General features: G+C 41.3%; 1 protein-coding gene across 2 annotated transcripts in view; it reads right to left on the bottom strand.

Moving 5' to 3' along the window:
* Positions 1-16219, bottom strand: part of sik2a (salt-inducible kinase 2a) — a 135737-nt gene that overhangs the window by 82909 nt on the left and 36609 nt on the right. The window contains exons 2-3 of one of the 2 annotated variants that reach the window (XM_048615514.1): positions 15410-15526; positions 3998-4061 (exon numbers count right to left, since the gene is read on the bottom strand). The exons of the other annotated variant lie outside the window; for it this stretch is intronic. Of the exons in view, the coding sequence (XP_048471471.1) occupies positions 3998-4061; positions 15410-15526 (181 nt within the window). The remainder of the gene's footprint in view (positions 1-3997; positions 4062-15409; positions 15527-16219) is intronic. 2 annotated transcript variants of the gene reach the window in all.

Genomic DNA, 16219 nt, shown 5'->3' with positions numbered 1-16219 from the left:
CATTCTTAATGCCAATGTTTCCATGGGAAGTGAAAACATTTTATAGCCGTACCAAGTTGTTGCGAGCTGCCATTTAATAGCTGGAGAAGAGCTTAAAATAAAACAATGAAAGGTGGGGGAAGCTGGTTAACAGTTCTATTTTCCAACAAATGACCATGATGCTTCCCAATCTGTCATAGCCGGAGTGCAAATAAAAATGTTCAATGATAGCTCCAGGTGTGTCTGCGTACAATGGCCACTGTCAAAAATTTTCCTTCTAAGTTAGGGCAAGGTTCAATTTCTCTCCCTTTTAAGCAGAAAGGGACTTTACCAATGTATACATATAATACACACTTAAGAGTATTTGTGCTAGCTGACAGTAGAGATAAATCTACATTAAGTTCTACCAAATATCATTACCTCAATACAGACAAATCACGTATTGTACCATTCTGTCTAATCATAACGTGTTGTATTTGTCTTTGTTTGGTACATTACTCCATTCCCTAACCTTACTAATTGTTGTATTCACTATTTCCCAGCTAAAGATGTAGGGACACATCTTGAGCCTCATAATCCAGCTTCACGTCTCCCTCCTGCCACATCATCCTGGGCTCCTCACATTAGCTTTAATAAAGTAAGGAAGTGAATAACAAAAATACAGACTTAGATAATCTAATGTTTAATCCATGATCTGCAGTTATCCAAGATTAGCTAGGCCAATGGTAGGAGTGTTTTCATTGACCTCGGAGCTCCCAGGCTCACCGTCTCGGCAGCTGGACTTTCTGCTTCTCTCATTGTCTGGCTATTACCAGTGCTTGACAGCAGCGTGTCTGGAAGAAGAATGGACCAGGTGTGATAATCTTCCTCAACACCCTGAAGACAATATTGCTCTAGATACACGAACAGGCAGGGAAGAGAGGAATACAGACCATGCAGAGGCAGATGGGATTAGTTTACAATGGCATCATGGGCAGCACAGACATGGTGGGTCTGTTCCTGTGTTGTACTGTTCTATGCTGTATATCCATGAACAATGGTCATAAGGGAGGTGCATTAGAGGAAGACAAATAAAAAAATTCACCATTGTTTTCAAGCAAGAAGGAAGGGAAAGCAAAAATCGAAAGAAGGCAGTGATGGTAGAACAGGTGTCATCATCAACAGTCAACACCACACTACAGGGCAGATGGAAAGTTAGGCCCATGTGTTCCCACTATCATCCACGAGTTCCACCTGAAGTTGTATAAAAGTGCAGTATTAGATTAGAAGGGGCCCGCTCAGAATTAATTAGCAGTATCCCAATGCTGCACAGTGCTGAATGAGGAGATGGAAGTGTTACAGCATCCAAACTGGTCTAAAATAGCCCTTGGAGCATTGAAGGTCATGAAGAAATGATGAACTGTCCCATTCCCTGTCTGGCAAACATCATCCTGAAAAGGCCCACTGCTGGTTTTTTTTTTTTTAAAATTCATTCGTGGGATGATGGTGTCACTGGCTAGGCAGCATTTATTACCCATCCCCAATTGCCCAGGGGGCAGTTCAGAGTCAACCACATTGCTGTGGGTCTGATGTCATAAATAGGCCAGACCACATAAGGTTGGCAGTTTCCTTCCCTAAAAGGACATTAGTGAACCAGATTACTTTTTCCAAACAATCAACAATGGATTCACTGTCATCATTAGACTCTTAATTCCAGATATTTACTGGATTCAAATTCCACCATCTGCCGTGGCAGGATTCAAACCCATGTCCTAGAACATACCTGCGTCTCTGGATTAACAGTCCTGAGATAAATACCACTAGGCCATTGCCCCCACTAAAATATCAAATACTTTCTGGTGGAAAGGCCATTTTAAAAAGTGTAAGCCAGTGTCCAATCATTTAAATAGTTGTCCAACATTGAGAGGCAACAGGCAAATTGTCCAGTTTTGGTGCAGGTATATCCAAAAAACAAATTGAAGAAAGGTGAAGTTTCTTAAGAGGCCAGGATTCCTTTCTTCAGCCTTCACCTGAAAAATATGGTCACTGTTGCCCTCTGCACTTTTGGTGCAAAGGAAATAGGAGCAGGTACAGATCATTTGGGCAACTAAGCCTGTTTCACCATTTTCCCACATTATCCCCCAATACCCTTCGATATATTTACATCTTGAAATCTTATAGTTGGGTTGGTAGTAGAGAAATTTGAGTACTTTGGGAATAAAATAGGAAGCTGCTTTTTCCCTTTCATTGGTATTCTTATGAATATTCCTAAAAAAAAAGCATCACTTTTCATCAATAATCTAGAAACCTATTGACGTCGGTCTTCAACATACTCAGTGACTGAGCTTACACAGCCCTTTCCCAAAACTTGCCACCCCGAGTGAAGAAATTCCTCCTCAGTCCTCAGTGGCCTCTTATTCACAGTGTGTCCCCTGGTTTTGAATCTTCCCAGCCAGGGGAAACATCCTTCCTGCACTACCGGTCAGGCCCTGTAAGAGTTCTGTACGGTTCACCTCCTCTTTCTATATCACTTACTGACTAGGACAGTCACTGGGGATGTCTGCCCTTGTAGTGGCTCAGAACAGAGCGCTGCATTTAATACTCAGCTATGTCACAGTAATAAGCTGTCAAAACATAGCAGGCCCTTACCTCCATAAATCAGGTAGCTATTCAATAGATAAAATTAACTTCTGCGTATCTGAACCGTCTTACTGTGTCACGGCCAGCTCCATCATAGATGTAATCATCTGCAGATTACACTGTAATACCAAGTACTTATACAGGCCTCAAGAAAAGCTGCAAGACCAGCAATGCGCACAAGATCAAAAGGAAGGAGTTAGAGTGGATTCAGTCAACATAAAACACTGCTCTAGGACAGGGACACAGAATGGGGTTATCACAACAAGGTCCTCACTTTGTTTTCTAGATAGATATTAGCCTTATAAACCAACTTCAATGTAATACAAAACTTTCAGCTCTTCAGGTTTGCAGTTGTGATCCTAAAATGTTAAGCTACATGAGTACAAGCTGATTGTTCTTGATCAAGAGGTTAAATACATCAAGTAGAGAATGTGCAAGGGAGACAAACTTGAGTCTACATGACGATACCTCAATATATTTTTGTGGTATTCCAGTGGAGTTTACAAACAACAAATTACCTTTTCCTTTGTCATCATTATGTAGACAAACACAACAGACATTTCCACAGTCAGTATCCACTAAAAAAAGGATCAAATAGGTGATGTGCTACAGCATTATTAATGCCAATCAATGGAAGATGTGGCACAGAACATGGAGGGAAATCTGCTGTTCTTCAAATAGTGCCCGGGGCAACATGCCCTTCAAGCTGTGCAGTTGTCCAGCTTACTCAAGAGGCTCCTCAGGAGGTACCATGCATGCAAATCGCTATGCTGATGTATTGACCTACAGTTTCAGAAGTCAATACTGCGCGAATAATTGAATTAGAACGAGTATTGGACTTGTGATCTCTAACGTCCACCTGTCTGGGCAGAAGAAGCCTTGTTATCTTATCTGAAAACCAGCATCTCTGGCAATGCAGCACTCCTTCAATACAACTTGGAAACGCTGCCCTGAATTATGCTTTCAATTAATGAGGGATGGTTTGAACAGGTGATTTACCGCTTCAGAAGTGAGAATGTTGACAACTAAATCAAACTGACACTTAAAAAGGGTAATAATCACCAGAAGATAGTAAAATCAGGTCAAAAGAAATAAAGATTTGAGAATTATTTCTTGACTGTGGAGAACGCAAGTTGAATGATACCATTACAACCTGGCTTTATGGGGCATCCCATAATTTTCTATCACTTCTGATACTTCTGCAAGAAAGAAAACTGTGGTACAATCACTGAATGCCACTTCAAACCATTAAACAATAAGAACCGAGCCTTCTTGTTCAATTTATTCATTTTCACTTGAACATCTGCACCAGTATCTTCTTGCACATTGAATTCTGCAGATCTGTTACCCAGATGTGGAGGAAATTGATATCAAAAAATACATAATTAAAAACACTTACCAAAAATCTCTCCATTCTTAGCGTACTCAGTCACAAGATACAGCATGTTTTTGGTCTCCATCACCTGTAAAGAACAAAAAGCTGGAAGTCACATACAACACTACGTAACACTATTGAGTTTCTCGAAGAAAAATTATTTACTGCTGTTGGATATTGCAGGCCTTAAGAACCTTGAAAAGCACGTAAGAAAACAGAACAGAGAAATTTGGGTGTCACTTCTTAGACCTTTAGTCATTACTCTCAAAAACATTACCCGGTTTCATTCAAGAGCCAAAAATCATAGTTACGAGATTGTACATCAGCATGAAACAGCTTTAAGGAGAAGAAAGAAAACCATGATTCAATCATTTTTCTTTTTGAAACCCGAACTCCACGTTAAATTCCTAACATTAGTGCTATTCAGGAAATTCTAGACAATTTCAACACCACCCGAATCCAGCAAGCAATGTTTGCAGTTTGCTGCTGGAGATCCTCTTAGCAGAGGATAAGACATGCCCTAGCGTTATGAATGGGGTTGGACGGAAGCGCACTGCAAACCCAAGTTCTAAATTCCACCCCTTATTTGAAACTCTAATATTGTTTAATTCTGAGGCACTCAGATGAAGGAACTTGGTTCAGAATGTGAGTGAAATGTTCTGCATTGACGCCTATTGATTTAACTCCTAGTCGTTCATTATCTTTGGTGATCTTTGCTGTTTTGTGATGATTCACCAGGTCCAGAAGCCTACTTTCAGGTCTTCTGTTAAGACATGTGAAAACCAGCCAACAGGAAAGGTGTACATAATGGTGCACAGATTTGAAATGGGGACATTGAAGGCTGCAAAACATTAAAGTGCTGTTTCCTCATCATACAGTGGAGTAGACTCAATGGGCTGAATGGCCTAATTCTGCTCCTATATTTTATAGTCTAATGAAGTCAACTAAAAACTGGAAAGCAGCCCCTTCCAGAGGGCTGCCAGCCAAGTTTGCACTCAGCTCAAAAAGTAGAAGAGAAAGAGTTAGCTCATGATTAACCAGGATCAGTGCATTTTCCTATCACCTTTCTCTCCTTATCAGACCAGCAGTACTTCAAATCCTTCTCCAGCACTGCCAACTACTGTCTTCCAACCACTATCCCCACTCATGGTAACACAGTCTCTAACGTCCCCATATCCAATCTGTACACCGTTGTGTATACCTTCTGGTGTCAATGTAGCAGGGCCTTCTCACTTCAGATCAAACAGCACAGTCGTAGCTCAGCACAATGCACAAGGTGTGAACAGTGTGCCTCCCACACGAAGTTGAAAGTTACTGCCCCTGACAAGAGAAGCCAGAAATACGGCAGCGACAGAGCAGCCACCCCCATTCGGAACCTCACTCAAACTTTCCCATCTGTCAATCTCAACATGAAGCTCAATCCAACCAGGTGTGAGACAGGTGGCCGCTCTATTACCGTCTGTTTGTAATTCAGTGACGACTACCCCCAGTAAAAAAACACAGGGTTCGGGTGATGGAATCGGTTGTGCAGTCACACAGCGGTCTTTCATGTCATGTTAAATCCCAGCCAGACTAATGGATTAAAAAAGTCTTCTTTATTGGCTAAATGTGGTCCTGTTTGGATCGTGTCCCTAATGTGAATGTACCTATAGCATAAGGCTATATCCCTTTCGCTTTAGTCCAATACTTTTTAGGACTCACACCCAGGCAAACCAAAGGATGGTTGGGTGTGGGAAATAAAAGGAATGGTTCAGCAAGCAGGGAACATAATCTGTTTTTATTTCTTCAAATATCCTTGGCAACGCCAACATTTGATTCCATGTCTAACTGCCCTGAGGTGAGTGGCTTGTTAGGCCATTTCAGAAAGCAGCTAAGAATCAACAACATTTCTGTGGACCTTGGAGTCACACATAATCAACAGAGGCCAAGGTTTGGCAGATTTGTATCCCTAAAAAAAAAGAAGAATATTTACTGAACCAGACGAGTTTTATAACAATGGTGGTTTAATGGTCAACTTTACGGAGACTACCTTTCAATTCCAGATGGTTATTAGTGGAATTTAAATTTTACCAGCTACCATATTGAGATTTTAACTTACGCCCCAAAAAGTTTGACCTAAATTTGCTGACCTACCACAATGCAGCATCTCTTTGGGTTTGAGAATGAGGCAGAGCAGACCTGTATCTAACTGCGCTAAAGCATTCGATACAGAATATCTGAAATGGGAAATGGGAAACTTTTGAGAAAGCTCACTAATGATAGGGCCACGTACAAATGCATGATGTGGAGGTGCCGGTGTTGGACTGGGTTGAACAAAGTCAGAAGTCTCACGATACCAATTATAGTCCAACAAGTTTATTCGAAATCACAAGCCTTTAGAGCGCTGCTCTTTCATCAGGTACAACTGAAGGGGATGTACTCCAAAAGCTTGCGATTTCAAATAAACCTGTGGGACTATAACCTGACATTGTGTGACTTCTGACCAAGTATAAATGCATGTAGGTTTCTTGAAGTAGGGAAAGTAACTTTCTGTCAGTTGCAGATAGAGTCGCACACATTCCACGCAGTTAGTGCATAATGTTGCTGCACAAATTCAGGGGCTTCACAGGGTCATATGAATGTCATAAATGTGATCATATTTGATCATTGTATAAGGATGGCTGACTAACACCAGTTTGGAGGGAGTAAGAATTAAAAATGAATTGTCAAGACATTGTGTGAAACTCGGGAAAAAGCAGAGGGACATTTACTTGTTAAAAAGTAATTTTATTTATTTATTTTATTTATTATCCCTAAATATACTGGGAAGAACAACCAGGTTCTTACAAAACTTGAGGGATGCTGAACAGGCATTTTGTCAATTTTGTTTTTAATCTGGCACTCATCAGGACAATTCACAAGAACACCAATTTAAAAGGGGAAACGTATGTTTAGTCTGCATGAATGGAGCATGCTGATTGGTCAGCAAGTGGACATGGACTAGTACAGAAGCTGCCTGCCAATCCCCTATGAAGAACGCAGTAAGACGATGACTGCCAGCTAAATGCACAGCTTTGTTTAAATATTAAAGCCGACAGGTTGACTCTGGCTGATTCTTAATGGCCATCGACCCATCACTTTCCACACTTGGACGGGCTGCATGGCAGTACATCAACTGAAGAGACAGGTTCATGTGATGAATGTGCAGGGTGCACATCCAACTAGAGTCTGTGCGTCTCTCTCTCTCGCCCTCTCTTGCTGACCCCTCTCGCTGTCTTCCCCCACCTGTTTCAGAAGAGTGTTGTCCTGAGGTAGGAAACAGATGAAGGAAAGGAAGGGAACTCAAGGAGTAGCAATTGTCAGACTTCACACAAACAGTCACTTCAAAACCAGAGGCAAGTGCACAGATTCTCCACCTTCTCAGTCTCAAATGGACAAGAACAAGACTGAGTGGGGGGAAAGAAAAATGGATACATCCATTTCTCCTCTTAACACTAATAAGAAAACAAACAAACAAGTTTGTCTTTCTCCATGGTGGTTCCCCAAATCCTAGAAAACATCCCTTGTTGCAGGACGGGGACAGAACTTGTCTACAGTAGTAGCAAATCAGATGCCAATTTTTTCACCACACCCACACCCTACATCCTTTCCAACGTCTTGACATCTTCACAAATTATGATGTTGAGAATTGGCAGATGCTGAAGCAGTGTTTTCTAAAGAATTCCCTAAAAAAAAAACACAGAATGCATGAGCTGAAGTAGGCCATTCAGCCCCGAGTCGGCTTCACCATTCATCTCCACTTTCGTGTTTTTAAGCCCAGAAACCTCAACTTCCTTACTGATTAAAAACTTATCTTGGTCTTGGATATACCTAATGACCAGCCACAACAACCCTCCGTGGGAAGGAATTCCATAGATTCACTACCCCCAGAAAAAATTCCACCTCACCTGGATCTTAAGGGATGACCACTTACTCAGAGATAATTCCCTCTGGTCCCGGACTCTCCCGCAAGGGGAAATAGCCTTACTGCATCCACCCCGTCAAGTCCCCTAAAAACCTTGCATGTTTCACTAAGGTGGTCTCAGTCTTCTAAACTCCAATGACTGCAGGCCCAGCCTACTCAACCCCTCCTCACAACAGTCCCTCTGTACCTGGTATAAGCCTAGTGAACCTTCTCTGGACTGTCTCCAATGCCAGTATATGGTTCCTTAGATAGGAGGCCCAAAACTGTACACAGTACTTCAGCTGTGGTCTGACTGGTACTTTGTGTAATTTCAGAAAAACCTCCGACTTTTATATTCCATTCCCTTTGAAAGGAAGACCAACATTCCATTGGCCTCCCTGAAAATACTATACCACTATGCCCATTTCACTAGACGTAACTTCTAAACTTCGCCCTGTTTCTTATAAGTTCTGTGCCAACTGCGAACTATACCCAAGTTATGCTATTAATATCTATCAAAAAAATGCAACAACCCTAAAACCAATCACTGGAGAACACCACTGTTTACTTCCCTTCTGTTTGAGAAGGGAGCATTCACCACTGATCTCTGCTTTGTCTTCTAGCAAACTTCTCAACCACACTACCATACCACATCGATCCCTAGGGCTTCAATTTTGCTAACAAGTCTATTACATCACAGACTAAACCTTCAAAAACCAGCACTTCACTCCCACTTTCACAGCTGCTGAGTCAGCACCAGATGCAGACAAACAACATATATATTTAATACTCATTACTTTTGCTGGAGACCAAAAATTGTGCCAACATCAGGTTGTTTGTTCTGCCTGGATGTGTCACATTATTCAAAGCTCAGTTTCTCCACTAGCCATCCCTGTTCACACTGTGCCAGGCACCTCCCTTCAAGCCCACATGATGCTGGCTTTCTGACATTCGCTGGAACATACTCAGTGATCAAGCAGTGATGGCTGTACTGCAAAGCCAGCTGGGTGATAAGTGTTCCAGGTTTAGCCCCATAAATATATCCATATGATCCCATCCAGCAAGTTGGCACTGGCCAGCAATTGGCAGTGAAAAATTCTGTCTGGAGACAGAGACACGGTGACACAAGGTGTTAACAGTTTGAGTCCAGTATTTGAGGTGTGGGATGGAGAAAGCATTCAGAAGATGTCATGAGGTTTGTTAAATGTCTGTTTAGTTGTTTTACTACAACTTCCTGGTTTCCCACAGTGATTTAGGTGACGAAGGTGAGGGGTTGCAAAATCATCCACCAGAAAAAGTGACCCACAACTGGCCAGGGTGACCAGAGGGCCTACAATTCCTCTCCTCCCTTCCTGGACAGGGAGGGACAGATGAACACTACTGCAGAGAGGGGTTCTTAGACTGTCAGACAGGCTTCATGTAAAAAAAAACTTGTCTTGCCATTCTACACATCTGAAATGTTACCTCTCTATAGGTATTTGCCCACATTGCAGATGCAGGAACGCAGTGTGAAGCAGCTCCTCGGTAAGGTCACAGGTACCAGATGGACAGCACAGTTAGTTTTATTTTGCCTTGGGCTGAAGGCACGAGTGAAGGTAGGACAGAGCTTTATTTTGTACCTCACAGCGAGTGCACAGGCAACCTCAGCATTTGCTACAAGGAATAAATGAGAAGCACACCAAAAATAAGACCCAAAATCGGCAGGTAATAATCCAGGTTACCTGCGACGGCTGGCAAAGAGATGGGAATCAACTTTTCATACCCGTGCTGGTTAAAGCCAAGGTCTGGTCTCTACTGGGTTCAGAGAGACAGCCTCTGTCCCAATTCCTGGCCATCTCATGCAGGCACTAGCTCATTATTCAGTCTCCCATGAAAGGATCAGCCAGAGACTCCAACCAAGCAGGGAGCAAAGTAAAACAGACGTTCAAGTTCCCAGCTGGGTTACTCAGCTTCCTTTGATCCAGAAACCTGTTGCCACAAGTAAAACCTCCAATTACATTTTAATTTAATCCCACTGCATTGCATACCAGAAAGTAGTTCAAATATGACCCATTAAGCCTGACACAGAGATGGAAATAATTGCACGCAGATTGACATTTGCCATTTTTATTCAAAATGACGTACTTGGAGATGAATGTTGCAGTATTTGCTCTCTCTCACTCGGTTCCTGTTTGCAATCCACTTTCTCTCCAAAGCAGACTTTCTCTGAAGACTGGCAGTGTCTGCACTATCTCTATTAAGCAAATGTATAAATCGCTGTGGATGTTTATGGCCACAAGGGAAAGAAGAGAAAAATCACCTTTACAGGACCGAATGTCAAAGAGGCTTTTCTTTTCTCTAAAGCCAGTGCCCACTGTGAGAAATGTTGATGGATTACCATGGATCGTGGGGCCTCAATTTCACACTGATCTACAAGGCCAGATAAATCTGCACCATACCTGCTCTGGGAGTGTCTGATCCAACACTGAGGAGTGGTTTTTGTGAACCCAAATGCCTGAAAATTGGGAAAGTCAAAAGTCACACAATGCCAAGTTATAGCCCAACAGGGTTATTTGAAATCACAAACTTTCAGAGCACTGCTCCTTCGTCAGGTGGAGTGAAGAGAAGCACACAGGCACAGAATTTATAGACAGAGATCTTAAGAAAAAAAAACACAAAAATCGCACAAATGGTGAGTGGAGTGTCGACGGGCTGAACAATAAGTCTCTGCAGGTGATCAAAAGTGTCAAAGTGTGAGTAAAGTGTCAACAGCTGACTAGCAAGTGAAGGGATGACTTATACTGATTAATTGAGGCAAAGAGAGAATTACAAAAAAAAAAATTGAAAATAAGGTGGTACTGGAGACAAACCAAATAACTGGGATAAAACGATGGGTTTAAAAGTTGCATGCCGAGGGTCTAACCAAAGTAAACCAAAGCCATGCAAACTAATTACAGTAGAGAGATCAAAACAAGTTATCAAGGCGATGGTGTCAAAACAGGACAGTAAGGAAGATTTTACAGATACCAAACAGTATGGTGAGTTTATATGTAGTGCAATGTGAACCCAAGATCACGATTGAGGCTGTCTTCATGGGTATGGAACTTGGATGCTTCTGTAAAAAGTCTTCAACTCTGTGGATGTGCCTTGAAGTGCCTGAATTCAACACACCTGCCACTGGTAGACAACAGGACTTCATCACTGCCCACTCTCTTTCCCCTACCAATTGGAAAAGGGGTCTCCATTATCCAATCAGAAGACATGAGACTGTAAGCCAATCTTTCTTCTCAATGCCTTCACATTTTCAAAGAAAAAAAAAGAGAAAAAAAAAAAACATGCTTTTTCTGCCACTTTATTATTGATTGTTCACAGTCATGTCTTGGAGGCTCCAAGGCAACTCTAGAAGGTCGGCAGACCCCATACATCCTTGGCAAGAAGCAGCTTTTTTTTTTTTTTTAAAAAAAGAGAAAGGTATTGTTTCAAGAACCACTATGAAGTTAGATGCAAAAGCAGCTGATATTTTTGGTTTTTCGTCTTTGTGGAGTCAGCAGGAGTACGAGTGAAACTACTGACCGCAGGTGACCCGAGCCCAATTCCAGTTCCTGCTTGCCCACCTGTTCAGAATCCCCTCACTTGTACCGTCAGCTATTTTGTCCAAGGAGATAACCAAATTCCCTATCCTGACATGGTGATCATGGCTTGTTGGTTGCAAGCTGGTAAGCACTGACCTTCCAAGTTCATAGGAACCGGTCACTGTTGTAACTGGGATAGCAGTTCAATTGCAACCTGCAACCTGCCCAATCCCAAGGGGAGACACTGAAATGCTATATCCCTTGCTGGCACATCTAGAACTTGGGGGGCACAGTGGTTGGCACTGTTGCCTCTCAGCACCAGGGACCCAGGTTTGATTCCACCCTCAGGCGACTGCCTGTGTGGAGTTTGCACATTCTCCCCATGTCTGCGTAGGTTCCCTCCGGGTGCTCCGGTTTCCTCCCATGGTCCAAAGATGTGCATGCTAGGTGGATTGGCCATGCTAAATTGCCCACAGTGTTCAGGGATGTGTAGGTCAGGTGGGTTATAGGGGATGGGTCTGGGTGGGATGCTCCGAGGGTCAGTGTGGACTTGTCGGGCTGAAGGGCCTGTTTCCACACAGTAGGGATTCTATGATTCAAAACGAAAAATCAGGCTAGGAGAAGGCTGCAATCATCACACTCAACATCTCTCACACACACACACACAGACACAATTTTTATACAAGCCAGCATAACACTCAACAATTCATCCCAAGATCTATAAATAATCTATGGTGGAGAATGCCAGTGTGACTAATGCACCAAATTTTATATCACTTGTCATTTGCTGCATAGTTCCCAATTGCATCAAACCTGTCACCACAAAGCTATGTCTGACAGTCTAGTCAAGGTTCCCAGTAATTTGGAATCCACATAAAAAAGGTAAAAAACTACTAGGATGACAAACAAAGTATTAAGAAGTACCACACATAATAACTTGATTATAGGAGCCGACGATTTTCGGCAGTAACAGGGTTGAGACATGACTGAAAAGGTTAGGTGCTTCAATAAACTCTTACTTTAATCAGTGGGCACCTTACCCCTGGAGGAAACAACTGAAATGGATGTGTGGTAAATCAGAACAACCTGCCTGCCAAAAAAAAAATCCTAGACGAGATCAGCACAAAACAAAACCTTGATAGTAGAGAGTGAAAACTAGAGCTTATGAAAGTCAAACCGAGCCCAATAAATGTCTGGTTCATCTTCTGCTACATCTTCTTTCAATTTGGTGTAAATCTTTGTGCATAAAATGTATGTCATTCGGACAGGAGGATATTGGCAGTGCCAAGTGATTGAGTGTATGTTGAAACTATCAGACATAGATTGTTAAATTCATTTACAGTAGAAATGTAGAAGCCTCAAAGTTCATTTCTGTTTCAGTATTGTACCCACAAGTTTATGCCAGATACTTAAATATAATTAAGTGGCTTCATCTCTTATGACCACACAATTTATATTGTTTTGTTAGTTACTCCTGTGCAGACTTTAAATTCATTCGCTTCTCTTACCATTTTGACAATTTCAGGTGCCTGATTCATAATAAGGGAGGACTCTGTCACATCCCAAGTGCCATGCATGGGGATCTGTTAGAAATTAGACAGCACAAGATCCAAGGAGAAAAGGACTCCAAAAGGCTCTCAATGATGGTTAATGGGACATGTTCTCCATGAAAGGAAGGATTTGTTTACTGCTGAATGTGTTTTGGCATTGCTCTCAAAGGAAGAGGTTGTGGTGGACATCAGAGATGTTGACAATAAAATAACACAATTGGTGGGAGACTGTTGTGTTTGGTTCCAAAACTAATCTGCATTCATAGATTATAGTGGAGTGTTTTCAAATTGACTCAAAATTTCAAGACAATTGAAAAAAGTCCCAATCTGTTTTATTCTACAGGCAAATGTATAGGAAGTGTTGCATATGCAAGACATCTGATACGTTAAATATTAAGTTAACATACAAATGTAGCTGATAGTCTAAATCAGATGAGTGTGTCGGAATTCTTCATGCCTGTAAGCATCACATATTTGGCTCTATTCTCCAAAATAAAAAAGATCGATAGGCACAATCTTAAAAAGGCAATATCCATTCAAAAGTTGTTACATACATCTCTGCAATTTAACAGCCATCAACTGATGGAATAATTACATGATCAATTTTATATGGAAAATAGCACCGTTACTAACAGCAACACCATGCTCTGGACAAAAGAGGTATCCTTCTACAATCTTACAAATAGAATACACATTGAATAGCCTGGTCATGAAACAGGAAAAAATTAAAAGAAAGACAGGAGATTAAACAATAGAGTTATTATAAACCATTACAAATTACTGGTTAGGCCTCAGCTGGAGCATTGTGTCCAATTCTGGTCACCTCATTTTGGAAAGGATGTCATGACCTCAGGAGAAAGAACAGAAAAGTTACTGAAGAGATGCCAAGGATGAAGGATTTCCGTTCACGTGGAGAAGCTGGAATTGTTCTCCTTAGTGCAGAAAAGCTACTGGGGAGATGTAGCTGCAATATTCACAACTAAATGAGATTTTGACAGACAAAAGAAAAGGAAAAAATCAGTTCCCACTAGAAAGACAGCTGGTAAATAAGAGAGTGCCATTTTAAAGACAGACAATCAGCAAATGAGTCAAAGAGATTGTTTTAAATGTAGTGAGTTTTCAGGATCTGGAATGCATTACCTGAAAGGATGATAGATTTAATAATAGATTGCAAATGGGAATTGGATAAATAAACATGAAAAGAGAAAAACATGCAAGGATGAGAACAGTGATACTCATCAGACAGCTCTTTCAAATACCTGACACAGGTCAAATGGTCTCTTTCCATGCTGTAAGATTGTGCGATAGCAACATTGGCAAGTTTTGGTCGCTTGGAATTTGGATTGACACAAACTATGAACCACAAATCAGCAATTAGATCAAACTTGTCAGATAAGTCTCAGTCTCTCTCAATTCCTTCAGCTTCAGTACACCCACAACTATTGCAAACTTTGCAGGTGATTGTAATTGGCATATCAATTTTATTTTTAAACCCATATTTTAAATACTTTGATCCATTCTTAACCTTTTTAGTCACACTTTCGGTCACTTGCCTCAAAATTTCTCCTTCCCATTTCCTACTCAGGTCCTCACCTTGCCTGTAAATCATCTTGGCAGATATTTACTTTTACAAACATAGTAATGTATAATGGTAGCAAAAAGCCAAATATAAGACCAATCATGTACAGCTAGCGTATACTCCAAATCCAAGGCAGTCTAGGTAAGTTACAAACCTACAGAAGAATAGGAACATAGCATCAGACCTTTTTCAGGTAATGGAACAAACGTTTTCTGAATTGAATTACGCTCTTGCAAGTGAACAAATTCCCATTCATTGAACTCCACAAGCTCCCCCATTGATTGCTCTGATTAGAGCCCTTTACAGTACAACGTCCCTGAACTGGGAACCGCATGGCTGGAAGTATACGCTTGGCTTTGAAATGAGATGGGAAGGGTGGTGCACTGTACAAACTCGCAAGAATGGGGTGTGCAGAAGTTAACTAATTGGACTCTCACTTCCAAAAAGAATTGTAGAGGGAGGATGTCAATTGAAGCCTTGAAGAGATCAGTTAATACATTCATGAAAAGGTTGAGGAACAAAACCAGTAAATGGAATTAAAATAACAACTCGGACTAACTGTAATTTGAGTGAATAGCAAAACAAGGGCTGAATAGTCACTCTCCTGTTCATATGTCATTCATGAAAGTAATAAAATGTTCCAGATACAAGAACCAGTTAAAAACAATTTTACACAATTCTAATCGCTTGGAATTTTGACCATCAATTTCCATCTTTTCCAAAGGGTTTTAGAGGGAATAGAACAAATTTCTCTGTCACAGAAATTTCTCCCAAGAGGAAGAGTGGGTGACCATTCCAATAGCATTAGCAGCGATACATTTAGATGTGCTGTACCTGATAGAGTTTGATGATGTGTGGATGATCCAGAAGCTTCATGATCTGTACTTCTCTGTAGATCTTCTCCAAGTTCACAGCATCCAGTTGAGACTTGTCGATGATTTTTATTGCAACCTGTTGTTCCAATTTTTTTTAAAAAAAAAGAAGAAATTGTAAACATGTAAACCAAGTGAGTCCCAATTATTCTGAACTACCGCTGTCGTAGGTGCTCAAAAAAGTCACCATCACTTTCACCCTTCCACAAATATAAATTTTGACCATAACGAAAAGTTTGACAAAACTGCACAGCACATTTGCAGGTCTGTACTCCTAGTTTGAATTAAATGGAAAAGTCAGAAAAGGCTGGAAGCAGTGAAAGTTCATTAGAATCTGACAAGGCAGGTTGGTCACTTTTTTCTTCTTAACTTTCCCATCAGAATTCAAACCCTAAACTGGTGCTTCCCAAACTATAAACTTTCTCCCACCATGACCTCATTAAGGCTGAAAAATCAGATGAACCTGCTCCATGAAAACAGGTGGGGGAACGGGAACGGTGGGGGGGCAGGGGCAGGGGTGTGGATGGATCCGCAGCAGGGATCCAAATTTCAGCTTGTCACCCCATTTGGGTCCCCACTTTATTAACATTTCTCTCTCTTTCACTCTTCCAGATGTCGTTTTTCCTCAAGCATTCCCCACCATTTTCCATTTTAAAAATCAGATTTTTAATATTTGCAGGCTTCTTTTACTGTTACTTAAAAGGGAACATTTCTTTCAAGTTCAAAAACAAAGTTGCTGGAAAAGCTCAGCAGGTCTGGCAGCGTCTGTGGA

The sequence above is a fragment of the Rhincodon typus genome, chromosome 32, assembly GCF_021869965.1.
Source record: "Rhincodon typus isolate 14 chromosome 32, sRhiTyp1.1, whole genome shotgun sequence".
In the NCBI taxonomy this organism is placed as follows: Eukaryota; Metazoa; Chordata; class Chondrichthyes; order Orectolobiformes; family Rhincodontidae; genus Rhincodon; species Rhincodon typus.
Note: the sequence above shows the minus strand (reverse complement) of the source record. Positions and strands in the feature narration are given on the sequence as shown.